This window comes from Drosophila obscura, unplaced genomic scaffold (assembly GCF_018151105.1).
Source record: "Drosophila obscura isolate BZ-5 IFL unplaced genomic scaffold, ASM1815110v1 contig_150, whole genome shotgun sequence".
Lineage (NCBI taxonomy): Eukaryota > Metazoa > Arthropoda > Insecta > Diptera > Drosophilidae > Drosophila > Drosophila obscura.
Window position 1 is genome coordinate 6,954,994 of NW_024542736.1, and position 13,416 is coordinate 6,968,409.

At 48.5% G+C, this 13,416-nt stretch overlaps 1 protein-coding gene and 1 long non-coding RNA gene across 3 annotated transcripts in view; one reads left to right on the forward strand and one right to left on the reverse strand.

The window, feature by feature from the left end:
- The window catches only part of LOC111066924 (patj homolog), a 32,759-nt gene extending 20,232 nt beyond the window's left edge, over positions 1–12,527 (reverse strand). The window contains exons 1-3 of one of the 2 annotated variants that reach the window (XM_022355875.2): positions 12,170–12,527; positions 5,892–8,132; positions 4,965–5,840 (exon numbers count right to left, since the gene is read on the reverse strand). In XM_022355875.2, coding sequence (XP_022211567.2) covers positions 5,011–5,840; positions 5,892–7,674 — 2,613 coding nt within the window. In that variant the 5' untranslated portion in view covers positions 7,675–8,132; positions 12,170–12,527 and the 3' untranslated portion in view covers positions 4,965–5,010. Of the gene's footprint in view, positions 1–4,964; positions 8,133–12,169 lie in introns of both variants that reach the window. The other variant, XM_022355874.2, reaches the window with a different exon arrangement.
- On the forward strand, positions 10,752–11,366 carry LOC111066925. The gene is made up of 2 exons (XR_002607111.2): positions 10,752–11,159; positions 11,246–11,366. It is a non-coding gene; the product is annotated as an uncharacterized LOC111066925 (long non-coding RNA).
- Positions 12,528–13,416: the final 889 nt, after the last annotated feature.

A 13,416-nucleotide genomic window follows, 5' to 3' on the forward strand; every position in this document is an offset into this window, starting at 1 on the left:
ACCATTTTAATGAGAAAACGGCAAACCCAGCAAAACGAAACTCTTTTTCCCCACCAGACACTGCACTTGGTAATTGTGGGAAAATTGTTCGTCTTTTCATCATATATATAAATGAATGTTTAGGAATATGAAAAATGTATGAAACTGCAAGTCTATTAATCTTGAGAGAAAGTGGAAGGAAGTCCGGGAAATGTAGCGCACACGATAAAGATATATTGTTGAGTTTTCTTTCAGACAGTTTTGGACATTCCCCTTTGACTCTGTTCAACGATTTTACTGCATTTAAGCGAATGCACTTCCTACAATTAGATTTCTTTACTTTTTATAACTGTCAGTATTGCGGCACTTCAGGCAAATTGAATACTTGATTTCTCTGACTTAATATTATGTTACTGTTTGCACATTTCGTCGGTCTAGCATTTGTAGTTTATCAATTTAGTTTTCCCTTCCCTCAACCATGTGCCCAAATTGACACAAAACATATTTGAATACTCAAATGAACAATACATTTTCCGTGTCTAATTCCTCTGCCCCTTCCTTCTGTCAATTTTGTGGCACTCTGCACAAAAGGTATGCAAATTGAGCTGACATAACAAATAAAATAAATGCTAATAAATACAAATTGCTAATCCTTTTTGTTTTCGTTTCATCTTGTTCAAGCTTCAATTGCCTTTACAAATTTATCTGGAAGTAAGCAAAATCCCTCTTTTACAAATATTTACAATTAATAATCTACGCCCTGCCCTGACCCGCCCTCGTTTCTATATCTGAATGAAATAATTAAATAAATCATTAAATTGCCATCGAATTGGCTTTGATTAAGGCTGATGCCAGTCTACGTTTACGGCCGTGCAATTAGTAAATTAAAATGAAAATGCCATGCAACAATGGGCATATTCAGCAGCAGTATTAATCGCCCACACATGTTCGACTCGGGCATTATGTTGTTGCCGTTTCATATTTACATTTGTAAAGTTGTAAAATAGTAAAATTGAGCGCCACACATGTTGTCCCCCCAGCTCGTCCCTATTTGTGACCCTATTATGACCGGTGCCTGCCTCGGGAGCTGCCACTGGAAAAGCATCTGTCGGCTATCGTTCCGCCCAACTGGCAGGCAGTAGTACAGCCATCGTTCCGCCCAACTGGCAGACTGTCCAAGTGTCCTGGCTGTCCCACATCCCTGGCATTGTTTACATTAATTTGATTTAAAATGCACTGCCCGTGCATCAAGCTGCAGACCCCATCCTCAGCCCCATCGCCCGGTGTCCCGCCCTAAATTGTAATTTATAAACAATTTGTGATTTTGCGAAATTCCGCTATATGGCGGGGCATGACGGATGTTTGGTTAATTAAAACGTGATTAAAGGCGTCGACAGACACTGCTGCATATGCAAAAAAAAAATAAAAGATTCGTCAGCATCAGGAATATTCAATGTAAGGTCGCGTTGCACATACGCCATGTATACCGCAGTCAGCGATTGGGCACGACAGAAGGCCTCTTTCCGCCTTTTGTGGGTTGCATTTCTACATATCGATACTATTTACTTAATACATATTCACAGTGCACTTATTTAAATTTAATTTTGGCTTTACTTCAAATACTCGTACAATGACCCCGAGGGAAGAATACGGAATGTTTTGTCAAGCGAAAATCAATAAATCTAATGCGATGATGAATGGAACTATTCGTAGTGTTTTGAGAGCTATATAGAGCCTTTTAATTATATTTAAGGAGTACATTTTATTGCATTTAGAGTATTATTTGGAACGTTAGACCAAGTGGATCTAGTGGCGATTAAAAAAGCTTTGTATGTCTCTGTCTCAGTATGTAAGTAGTCGGAATTTTCCTAAACGAATTATTACCGAAATGTAAGAACATTAACTTGAATTTAATATGTTTTGAAAAAGGTTTTAGAAATGCCATATTGTAGAATATTTATCAGCCATATTTTTGTTTAACTTCTGAAAATAGAAACGTTGTAGCCGTAATTTTTGTGCATCATTTTAAAGATCAGTTATGAGAGGTAGTTAAAGTCACAGAAAAAGCTAAATAAATTGGATATATTAAATACTTGAATGTTTTTGAAATCCTTCGACTGTGCTAATTATATTTCTTCAATGATTAAGAACAGATGTAATTGGCGAGAGTGTTTGTAATTAAATAATAATATTACGTAAATCTATTAAGTATTAACGTATGTCGTTTATTCTCATTATCCAGTTGCTTCAATTAATTTGCTTGTGCAGCAAAGACAAAGACAAACACGAATATATACGCGTACTCGTTTACGGGCGAATCGGGTGGTGGCTGGACAGAGACCGAGCGGGTCGAGCCGATTGCACACTTTTCGTCCCTGGCCTTTTCTGACTGCTGCTGCTGCAAACGAACCGAATTTTGTTTTCAATTTTCAACACTTTTAATAGCCAATTAATTAAACGGCCAAACAACAACAGACAACTTTCCATATCACTGAGAAAAAAGTGTATATAAAATCGGGAATACATTCGAATCAAATCGAAAATAAAATTGGCAAAAACTAAGCGAACACTTAGAGGCCTACAGTGGACTCGCTGTATTCAATTTTAAAGGTTCTCGTTTTCAGTTAATAACTTTAATTTTAATTACAAAAAAATTACTTAAGCTGCTTCTTGGGTAGACAGCTTTAATTGGATTAATTGGAACATTCAGTGTCCGGCACCATAAATGTTTCCTTGTACTCTATGCTCGAGTTCACATCCCCTACTGGTATTTTTCTCTCAGTGTACATGTACATGTACATACACATATACATATGTATCTCTATGTGGTTTACACATAAGCATTTATATTTAACATGTATATATGTATAAGGCGTTATGTGTGTACACATATTTACTATATGGAGAATTAAATTCCTCGTCGGCTTTTGCAAATGTAGCAAACATTTTTATAATTGCTGGCGGAGCTTTTATTATTTCATTGCCAGCTGCGGGCCCCCATTCCAACGAATCTGTTCTGTTCCGTTGCCACAACTATGTGCCATAGTTTGAGCTGAGAAACTTTTCGCTATCGCTGGGCGCTCATAATTTATGCTGGCCAGCAATTGCTAAATAATGATTTTTTAAACAAAAGCCCGGAATAACGTATAAATTATGAATAGGAAAGACGCTCGGATCCCCTGAGCGAGGAGAGAGTCAATTAAGAAGATTACTATTTATGAGATTTACACGACACAGACACAGACACACACAACCCACAATCTGTAGTGTATACTAGAGAGAAGAGGAACTGTTGACCCCTGGAGATTAGTGGTAATTTGCAGTTTATCCTTGGCCCAGTACTGGCCCAGCCAGACATAGGGAGAGGGAGGAGAGGGAGGGAGCCTTGTCAAAGTTCTGTATTTATTTCTATGCATGAATTATTTATGCGTCAAGAAGGCCCCCCAACAGTGCGGACACAACTTTGGGTTTGTTAATGGGTAAGGGAAAACTTCTGACCTCATCCCTTCTTGACACTCCACTCCACACGCTCTCTCTCTCTCTGTCTCTGTCTCTGCTCTCTCTCTTTGTGCTACGTGCTTGAAAATTAAAAGTTTTCAGCATGTGTCAAACGCTTTTAATTTTCTCGGAGCTTTCATTAACGTTTTGAATGAATGAATGACTCAGGACAACACACCAGAGTTGTTGGGGAAACTTGCCATCTTATTAAGAGAAGTTCTGTGTCTCGACTCGCACTCGAAATGGCAATCAGAAGACATTGAAGGACAACAAGTGGCAGAAACAACAGGACACAAGGGTTGACAGCCAATAAAAGACACGAAAAGGCTTGTGGTCTCCAGCAGAGAGGTAGATATACATATATATAAAGGGAACACAGGGCGTATGGGCAACAAAGAACTTCAAAAGCGTATCAAGCGGTCAGCCATTGAACAATGGCCATATACATATATTTTGTGTGGTCCCCAGGTGGGGCGTAACCCAACAACCAAATGGCTTTGTGGCGCTGCCCGGGCAACAATTAAAATCGAAATCTCATATGCACAATAAAAGCAGAGGAGAGCCATCACGGAATCAACCAGCAAGGCTTACCGAGCCGGCAAGGGGGAGGGTGCGGTTGCGCACACATTTCTGCCCGATTAGAGAACGGAGTGGGGGGCTGGGGAGAAGGAAAATCTTTAAGGGAAATTGGCGCGACACCTGCGCCAGGTGACAATTTAATAAGGCCCCTCCAGCCAGACAGTGACAATTCGCATTCATATTGACTTTTGCGCAGAAACAGCTGTCCCAGCCATCAATCCGCGAACAATTTTCCTAGGCAAACACCAGCAACTGTCAATATTGAAATTAAATAGAGCTTGAAATAAAACTTCAATAAGCGGAAACAAAGCAGAAACAAGGCAAAAATTATCTGAAGAGCGTGAAATTTTATTACCGAATTTATGAATTTAAAATAAAATTCACTTGAATTTTATGTATCGCGTTTCGAATGCCAGTCAAGGGAATACACAGATGGATAAAACTACTCCCAATAAGCAAAGAAAACTCACAAATGTCTAATTGAAATTTGAGTTTCTAATACAGCTAGAAAAGAACTGAGCCATGCACCTACCTAACCTTAGATCTTCCCGGGTAAGACTCAACAAAATCTAATGAAAATACAAGCTACTATCTACAACTTTGTTCGTGTGGGAATTCAAGTGTCATTAGTACAAAAAAGTCTTCTTCATCTCCGAAATCTTCGGGGATTTTCTTGTGTTAATAAAATACATACAATCGTTAAATAATCTATATAAGAATAATTTAAACAAATTAAAGTACGAGTAAAAACTTGATCTGTGTACTAGAAAATGATATTTCTGTACCATTAAAGTACAAGTACTTGAGCTTTAGGAGTCCATTAGGACACACAGAAATTCTCCTGCATTTCCTGCAGGCTTATCATAATTCTAAATCAATTGTATAAGTAAATTCAAAACTTTACTCACACATTGAGAATGGCGCTGGCTCCGAGTGGCCATCGAGGGGCTGTCACTATGTGCTGGACGAGTCGCCCAGCGGCGAGGCTATGTTGCTGTTGCTGTCCGACGTGGAGAGTGGCCGACAGATGCCCAGGCGCGTGAGGCCCGGCGGCATGGCCTTGAGAATGGAAACGGCCTCGTCCAGTTCGAGGCCCTGGAGCAAATGTTCGCCGACGCTCATGAGGCGATCGCCGGGATATATCTCGTTGGTTGCCTCCGCAGCACCACCGCGTATCAGGCCGCGTATCACAATCACACTGCCATCCGAGTCGAGCGGGTCCTGGTAGTCGAGGATGGAGAAGCCGAAGCCCTGCTCCGTCTTCTCAATGTCCACTGCCGTCACCTCGCAGCTCCACAGCGCCAGTCCGGACACGTTCTCCAGCGACTTGGAGCGCTGCTGACTTCCGTTGCCGTTGCCGTTGCCATTGCCATTGCCCGCTGCTCCGACGGCATCCGTCAGCGTCGCCGTGCTGGACGTGTACAGGGAGCTCTCCGACTGCGCCTTGCTAAGCAGATTCTGCAGGCTCTGGTGGCCACCGGGCAGGAGGCTGCGCGTCTCAAATGCCTCCGCATTCTGCGAGGTGTTGATGATCGAGGGCACACGGGTGCCGCGGGCACAGACCAGTTTGACGCGCGCGGGCAGCTCCTTCAGGATCTTGACCACGTCGATGTGGCGCAGTCCCTGGAGCTTGTGCTCGTTGACCTGGAGCAGCTCGTCGCCGGGCCGCAGGATGCCCTGGCGGCCGACGGGACCGTCCTCGAGTATGGAGCGTATGTAGTGGTGCGGACGCTTCTCAATACCGCACTCGACGTCGACGGTGCCCTCGAGGCTGATCCCTAGACCTGAAAGTTTATTTATTTCGGCAACTAAAATTTCACTGTCGGGAAACTCACTTTTCCAGGCCACCCGCAGCGAGGCGGCGCTCGGGCTGGCCGCCTTCTCGACCTTGACCTCGCCCACCACCCCCACCGCCGCCGCCGCCCCTATTGCCACCCCATCCAGCTCATTGGTGGGCGTCCGACTCTGGGCGGGATCTGGCTCGGGCTCTGGCTCTGGACACTGCTCGTCGGTGTCGTTGCCACTGTCATCCGCCGCCATGCCGTGGCCTCTGCTCCTCTGCACCAGCTGGCCATTGGTCAGCGTCGGAGGGGGGGGACTTGGGACTGATGGACTGGGATTGGCAGCCTTGGCCGGGCCACTGTGATCGCTGCGGTCCAGCAAGTGCGACATGTTCGACTCGACGGTGTCCCGCGAGGGCAGATCGGCCAATTCCAGCGGGTCGGCATCCTCCGCCGCTTCGCCCTCCGCCTCGCCCTCCTCGGTGGCAATCGAGTCGGCGTCAAGGGACTTGGGTGGCAGCCAGCTGAGCGTGGCTATCGATGGGGACCCCGGCATCGACAGCTGCGACTGTCCGTCGCCATCGTTGTCCGCCGTGCAGGGGGCGGAGCGACCCTTGATCTCCGTGAGGGCCACCTGCAGATGCTCGAACTTGCGGCCGCGCAGGAACCGCTCCAGCGTCAGGTGCACCTCAATGTCCGTGTTCCGCAGCAGCTCCACGGCCTGATGGTTCGTCACGCCGGACAAGGAGCGTCCATCGACGGCCACGATGCGATCGTTGATCTGGATCTGGCCGCTCGTCTCCGCGGCGCTGCCCTCGATGATGCTCTTCACGAAGATCCCGGACAGGTCCTCCTCCTCGCACACATAGCCGGCCACAGTAATGCCCAGCCCGTAGACGTTCTTGTGCAGCTCCACCACGTACGTCTCCGTCTCCGGGGAGTCCATGTACGAGGGCGAGCCGGAGGCGGAGTCCCCCTCGCTGTCTCCCTCGTCGTCGTTGTCCACCTCGTCGGCCAACAGTTTGCCGGCTATCACAGTCTCAATATGCTGATCGTCCTCGTCTCCCCCCTCCTCCCCGTCCCTAGTTCTCCAGCGCGGTTCCAGGGCTAGCTGCAGGGCGGGACGAGGGGGCGGCGAGAGTATGGAGAAGGGCACAATGTCGAGGTCGCGCGGACACTGCCGGCCATTGGCCTCCATCGAGCTGCTGCTGCTGTGGCTCCCGATCATGTGGGGGGGTATGGGCGGCAGGGGGAAATCGGCCAGGTCCGTCAGCTCGCCCAGTTGCAGGTGGTGTCCGACGCCCAGCGGCGGCTCAGCCGTGGCCAGTTCAGAGCCATCGGCGGGCCCGCCCCGCACCAGACCCACCAGACTGGTCACGTCCACGGAGCCGGCAGCAGCCGCAGCCGCAGCCGCAGCAGCAGCAGCAGCAGCTGCCGCAGCATTGGTGAAGCTCGTGTTCTGGAAGAGATGACGCGACAGTTCTTCCGGGTCGGAGAGGAGCTTAGTTGGTATAATCGGCGCATGACTGGCCAGCGTTTGGTAATCGATGGCAGTCGGCTCCACTGGCCGCGCCACTATCAGACGCACCTGAGCTCCGGTCTGACGAAGAACTGTGGCCACCTGCTCCGAGCTGAAGCCGCGCAGATTGACCTCTCCGATCTGCAGCAGGTGATCGCCCAGCTGTAGGCGCCCATCCCGCTCGGCAACGCCGCCCGGCGTCAAGGCCTTGATCACCACGCCGGTGCTGCGGCCGCCCACCAGAATGAATCCGAGGCCGTTGCCATCGTTGATCAGATCGATAACCTCCACCTGTGACCATTCGGTGCTTAGGACCATCTTAGGATCGGTCTCTGGATGGTAGTTGTTGCTGTTGTTGCTGGTTCAGTAATTACTTCTGTGGCAGTTATTGTTTCCTCTGTTTCTTCGGTTTCTTCGGTTTCTTCTGTTTCTGTTGTTTTAGTTTTAGTTTTAGCTTCTAACATGACGCGGTGTCCCCACTCTGGTTATTGGCCGTGTTATCCGGTGGTGCTGGTGGCAATACTTTGTTGGTTTTTTGGATTTGTTTTGTTTTTGTTGCTGTTATATTGTTGTAATTGTTGTTGCATCAATTTTTGTGACAATGATGAATTTGTTGCTGCTTTTATGGTCATTCGAGTGACAATTACGGCCTGGCACGGACTCCGCTCCTGGCACAGCCAGCGCCAACCGCATTATCAACGGCATTGACAACGACTTTGACTGCGAACTGAGACGCCGACGACGACGACGACCGCAACAGCAGCACAGCAGCGTGCCTGTAATTATGTTAAGCACGCCCACACGCACCCAAACACGCACACGCATACGCACGCAGGCACACGGACAGGCAGCAGGCAAACAAAAAGTTAGTAGAGCACCAAGCACGGGGCGTATACGCAATGCCACTCCACCGCGTTCGAGGAGTCAGGGAGTGAGGAGAGCGCGATGCGTAGCGATTTGGCGTGACACGGGTGTGAAGCGAGAATTTAAATTGCTGCCCCGCCAGGCATAACATTCTTCATTACTTTCGGTTGCCCCTGCCCCCCCCCCTGCCCGCCTGCCACCATTCGAGGTAAATATTCGAAAACGATCAAGGAGTTTTGTAGAAATTTCAAGCAAATACTTGCAGGGGAGAGGACGGTGCTTAGGAGGGGTTAGTTTTATTATAGTTTTCACTTAGTAGGTGGCTGGTAAAATATAATAGAGGAAGATATAAGAGGGAAGCTGTGAAACAGCCCCCGTGAGCCTCAGAAGACGGTTTGAGTAGTGATATAAGGATAGTCCTATTAAGTTTAACATATTGTTGATTCCCCTATTTTTTCAATTCTTTCTTTCTTTCTCCTCATGCTTGTTTTCAAAGACAGTACCTAAGGAGTTCAGTTTTTTAGTAGATTCGTGTAAATATGCTAGAGAAAGTGGCGCATACATTCTTGATCGGAGTCAATAGCCGAATCGATATAGCTATTTGTTGTGTCCCCTTGTCCGTCTTGATCTCAGAGATTATTGAAGCTACAGCAACTGGAAAATGTTTATAAAGTCCACGACACTAGCGCTAATTTGGTCTAAGGTTAAATTGTACGTTTTGTCATTCACTAGAAGTGGGCGCTCCACAACCACCTCTCTCTCTCTGTTTCTACCTCTTGTGTGCCTCGAAAAGCCTACTGAAACGTTCAGACTGTATTTTCTTCCTTTCTTTATGGCATTTTTAACTATGTCTCTTGTTGCAATGCGATTGAAGTGTTTCACTCCCTCATTTAATTACTTTACGCATCTTTCTTTTCTTCTATAAAAATGTTTCTGGCAGCCTGCAAGGGTATGCAGAAAGCGGCTCTGGTAAGGTGGCAAGCTTTTCACATGTGTTTTGCGCTAATGGTTTTTTGTTTTGCCTCTTCTTTTTCTCTTTTAATGGCGCCTTTTTGCACGATTTTGTAATTTACATGCACACACACGCACTGAGCCAACGGGATGTCGCTCACGTGCCACGCATGTTTGCCACCAAACACACAGACCCAGACCCAGACCCAGAGCCTTTCTCCTGCCCAGACCAGGAGCCCTCAGCCGCCGCCCCCTGGCAGTTCTAATTGGAAAATACCGTGCAAAGCGGCAAGTGCGGAGTTGTGGGGCCAGTGGGGCGAATACTTAGTGTTGCATACTTTGTGGCGCCGTTACTGACAGTCGGGAAACAATCTGCAATCGAGCGATAAGTTTCGAGCAGCAGCACCCCGCACCACCGCCCCAGCGATTACTACCAATCCCTGAACAAGCCATATGGCTAATAATCAGGAGGCGGGGCAGGGTGGATGTGCCAAGTCTGGATTGAAATGGTTTTGTGGTTTTCAATTTGCTTTCTTTTTCGGCTGCTTGCAGTGGCTGTGGCTGCGGCTGCGTCTGGTGTGGCCAATGTCAGTCACAGTTCATTGAGGTAGGTTATGGAAAGCATTTGTCTGCCAACAGAAAGCGTAGAAAAATTGAATGGAAAGAGCCTTTAAATGGAATGCATCCACTGAACTTTATACCTATACAAAATTGGAGATCAACTCCGAGAATTAAAGCAAAGTTTTTTCCAGCAGATCTTTCCTTGTGAAGAAAGTTCAATTCATTTCTTTATCATTTCCAATATAGATCAATAGTTGCATCGATTATATGGAAGGTTTCTACCTTCTAATTCAACGCAGCAGCCAGTGAGACCAAAAAGAAAACACCACTTCCAAAAGGGAAGTAATAAAGTAACAGAAACTCCAGAAAAAATGCCACAGCACTGCTCCATAGTTTGCTCATCTCTGACCGCTAATGGCCGCGCTCACAGCAGTGGGCCAAGACCTCGCACTGGGCCAGAAGCCGCAGCCGAGTCCGTATCAGGGCCACGTTGCTTGCCATTTTAATTGTTGTTTTCGGCTGCTCCTTGCAGAGTGTGGAGTGTGGGGCGTGAGGCGTGAGGCTGGCGCCCATCCATTGTTGGGCATGTCTGCCAATGACTGCAGCTGTCAATTAGACGCTGATTGACTTTGCATTCACTGGACACGGATTGGCACACGATGCGTATGATTAACGCTGTGGCCTGTGGCCTATGGGCCGTGCCGTTGCCTGTGCCTGTGCCTCAACTCGAGCCTGTCTACGTGTCCATGTACGGGTCCTGTAGTGACCCCCCACACAACGCAACTTTTCACTCTTTGCCTTGGCTTTGGTCATTTGTTTGTGAACATGCCAGCCGCCGGTTCCTCCGCCGCCTGCACTCTGTGCTCCACTCTAATCCACCCCCTTGCGTGTGTGCCTCATTTAACTTGGTTGCGGTCCGGCGGGTGCGCAGGAAAATGGGGATTGTGAGCAGTAGGAGTAGTAGCTGGTGTCCCAGGCCCATTACTCGGGAAAGTAGGCCAAGCGCGTTTGAAGTTTGCACTGCGTTTGTGTGTGTGTTTGTGTCTGTGTTGCCAGCTATTTTTATCCGCCTCAAGTTGAGCCAGGGGCTGCCCGTGTTCCCTGCCTATGAATTCTTCTGCGACTGGGACTCCGAGTGCGACTGCTGGCTGTGCCAGTTCTGGCTCTTGTTTTCGCTTTCCACCAACTGAACTGCCTGCCGTTGGCCACTGTTGCTTCCAACGCACTTCAAGCTGCCGCGACGCTGACCTACTGAGCGTTATTAGCCGGCTCACGGCTCGAGTTGCTTGGCCTGCGCGGCTGCCCCTGCTAGCCAAATGGCGATGGCGATGGCGACTTGGCGTTGACGTTAGCTTCCCTTGGCTCAGTCAAGCGTTGAAAATCGATAAACAAAAAAAAAATAAAGCGGCGGCGAAGAAGCAGGAAAGGTTAGGCGAAACATGCCGAAATCCAGCATACCCTTGACAGCAATACACTTGACAATTCCTTAATTCATGGGGTATTATTTTTGCAGGAAGGAAAACTGCACTACAATCTGTGTAGTGCATTTATTTAGCCTGGCTAAAGTCTCTCAAACTGTGAGGCCAAACAGGCGAAGAGGCAAACCACGAAACATAAACATCCAACAAACTGAACGGCTTTCTTTTCTAGCTGGGCCACATGGAAGCTCGCATATTCAATGCCAATGGCAAATGTATTTTTGTCGGCTATAACTTACAACTCCTATGCTCTATTCTCTCTTGCTCCGCAAGACGGAGTCCTTTCAGTGACGGAGTCCTCGTCCCACGCCCAAGCCAAGGCAAGTGAAGACTTGCCAGCCATCGCTCTTGCCGACGGAGCCTGGTCTAGCCGCATTGTGGCTGGTGGCTGGTGGTTGCCGGCTGCTGGCTGGTGTCGTGTGGCTGCGCCTTTTGACCTGCCTACCCGCCCTGGCACCGCCACGCCACGCCAGGCCAGGCCAGGCCAGGCTCTTAGCCAAATTCCTGCAGCCAAAATGTGAGGCGAGCAGGCAACAACTGCGGGCAAAGAAACTTGTAAACAGGCGGCACGCAATTCGCAATTACTTAGCCGACTCCTGACGCCCCACCCTACCCACGCGCCAGGGACATTAACGCAAGCAGGCAGGGGACACAGAAATTGCTCCAAACTATTTTCCTATTGATTTAACAACAGCGAAAGCGAATCGAACGAAGTCTGCGACTGGGACTGGGACTGGGACTAGGACTTGGCCGCAGCCGGCTCTGGACCAACTGGCAGCTATTCCATGGCTGCATGTGTGTGTTCGCTTCCCTGACTCCTCCTGGATTGCGTACGAGTGTGTGCGGGGGTGTGTGTGGGTTGCTGGTGGGGTTCTGTGAACTCTTAATTGGCAGCCGCTTTAAGGCCGACTTCCACTTTCACTTCTGGACCCGGTTAAGGCAGGCAAATGGCAAATTACCCGAACTGGCTGACTGGCTGGCTGGCTGGTTGGCTGGCCAATTTATGGGCCAGCAAACGGTTTCCGCAACGTTTTGTGGCACTTCATTCACGCACTTCATAAACACATAGCCAGGCGACGGATAACGAGGGATCGGATGGAACACAACGCAGGGAACACGGAAGAACCGAATGGCGGAACGGCGGAACGACGGAACGACACTCGTATTGTTTGCTTTTTGTTCTGGCTCTGGCTGTGGCTCTAGCTGTAGCTCTATACTCGGTTGTGCTTTGTGCTACTCATTTATCAGTTTACGCGCGCATTTTCCGGCACTGCAACATGCCCGCACGCCACGAAGCTTCTTCGCCAAATGAAGTGCCCGCTGGCCAGATTGCCCAACGCTACCGTGGCACACTCCCAGCTCTCTGCTGTCCTCTCTCTCTGGTGTTGCTCCGACTTGCGGCACGTGGCGGTCCGTTTGGCTTAGCGGACGGGGGCCAGCGGCTGCTCCGCTCTCCGCCCATGCGCAGTCGCCTGCCACATGACTCCCAAGATGCACTGTGAGCGATGTGGCCCGACTATCGTTCGCAATATTTACAAAATTAAGCTGCCTGCCGAGAGCGAAAGCTGGCGAGAGAGCCAAACATTTCCGCACAGTGGCGCGACACAAAAGCTTTCCAAAGGGGAGCAAATACGAAGCGAAGGACTCTAAATAGTTGATGAATATCACCTATAATTAATACCTATAATTTTCTGACAAAATACATATTTAATGTGGATTTTGCTGGCTCAAAGCCATTTCAAAAGGTTACTTAAAAGAAGAGTTGCCCCTGAATATAATATTTATACTGACAATTCACTTTTCAAGTGATCAAGGGCTTCCTAGTCCTTCCAAGTTGCTGGATAGATAGTTTCGAATGATTCCAAAATTGGAGCCAACAAGTGCCAGCGGACTGCACGGACATTGCTGCTGAGGCAACCAACAAACCGCCTGCGCCTGCTCGGTTGTCACAGGCAACCGATGGCGATAATAAATAAATGGTCAGGCGTCAGGTGGCAGGTGGAAAGTGTCGAGTGTGGCAGGCGGCAGGTGTCCTGCCTCTGCCTGCCTCCATTGACCGACCGACCAGTCGACGGTTGGCAGGGCCACCGCAAGGCCACCAAAAATCAAAAGTTGAAAGAGTGTGAAATGTGATAAGCTTCCCGACCAAAAAAAAAAAAACAACAAAAACAAACAAAGTCTCAGAGCGAAAAAGGGAAAAATTGTG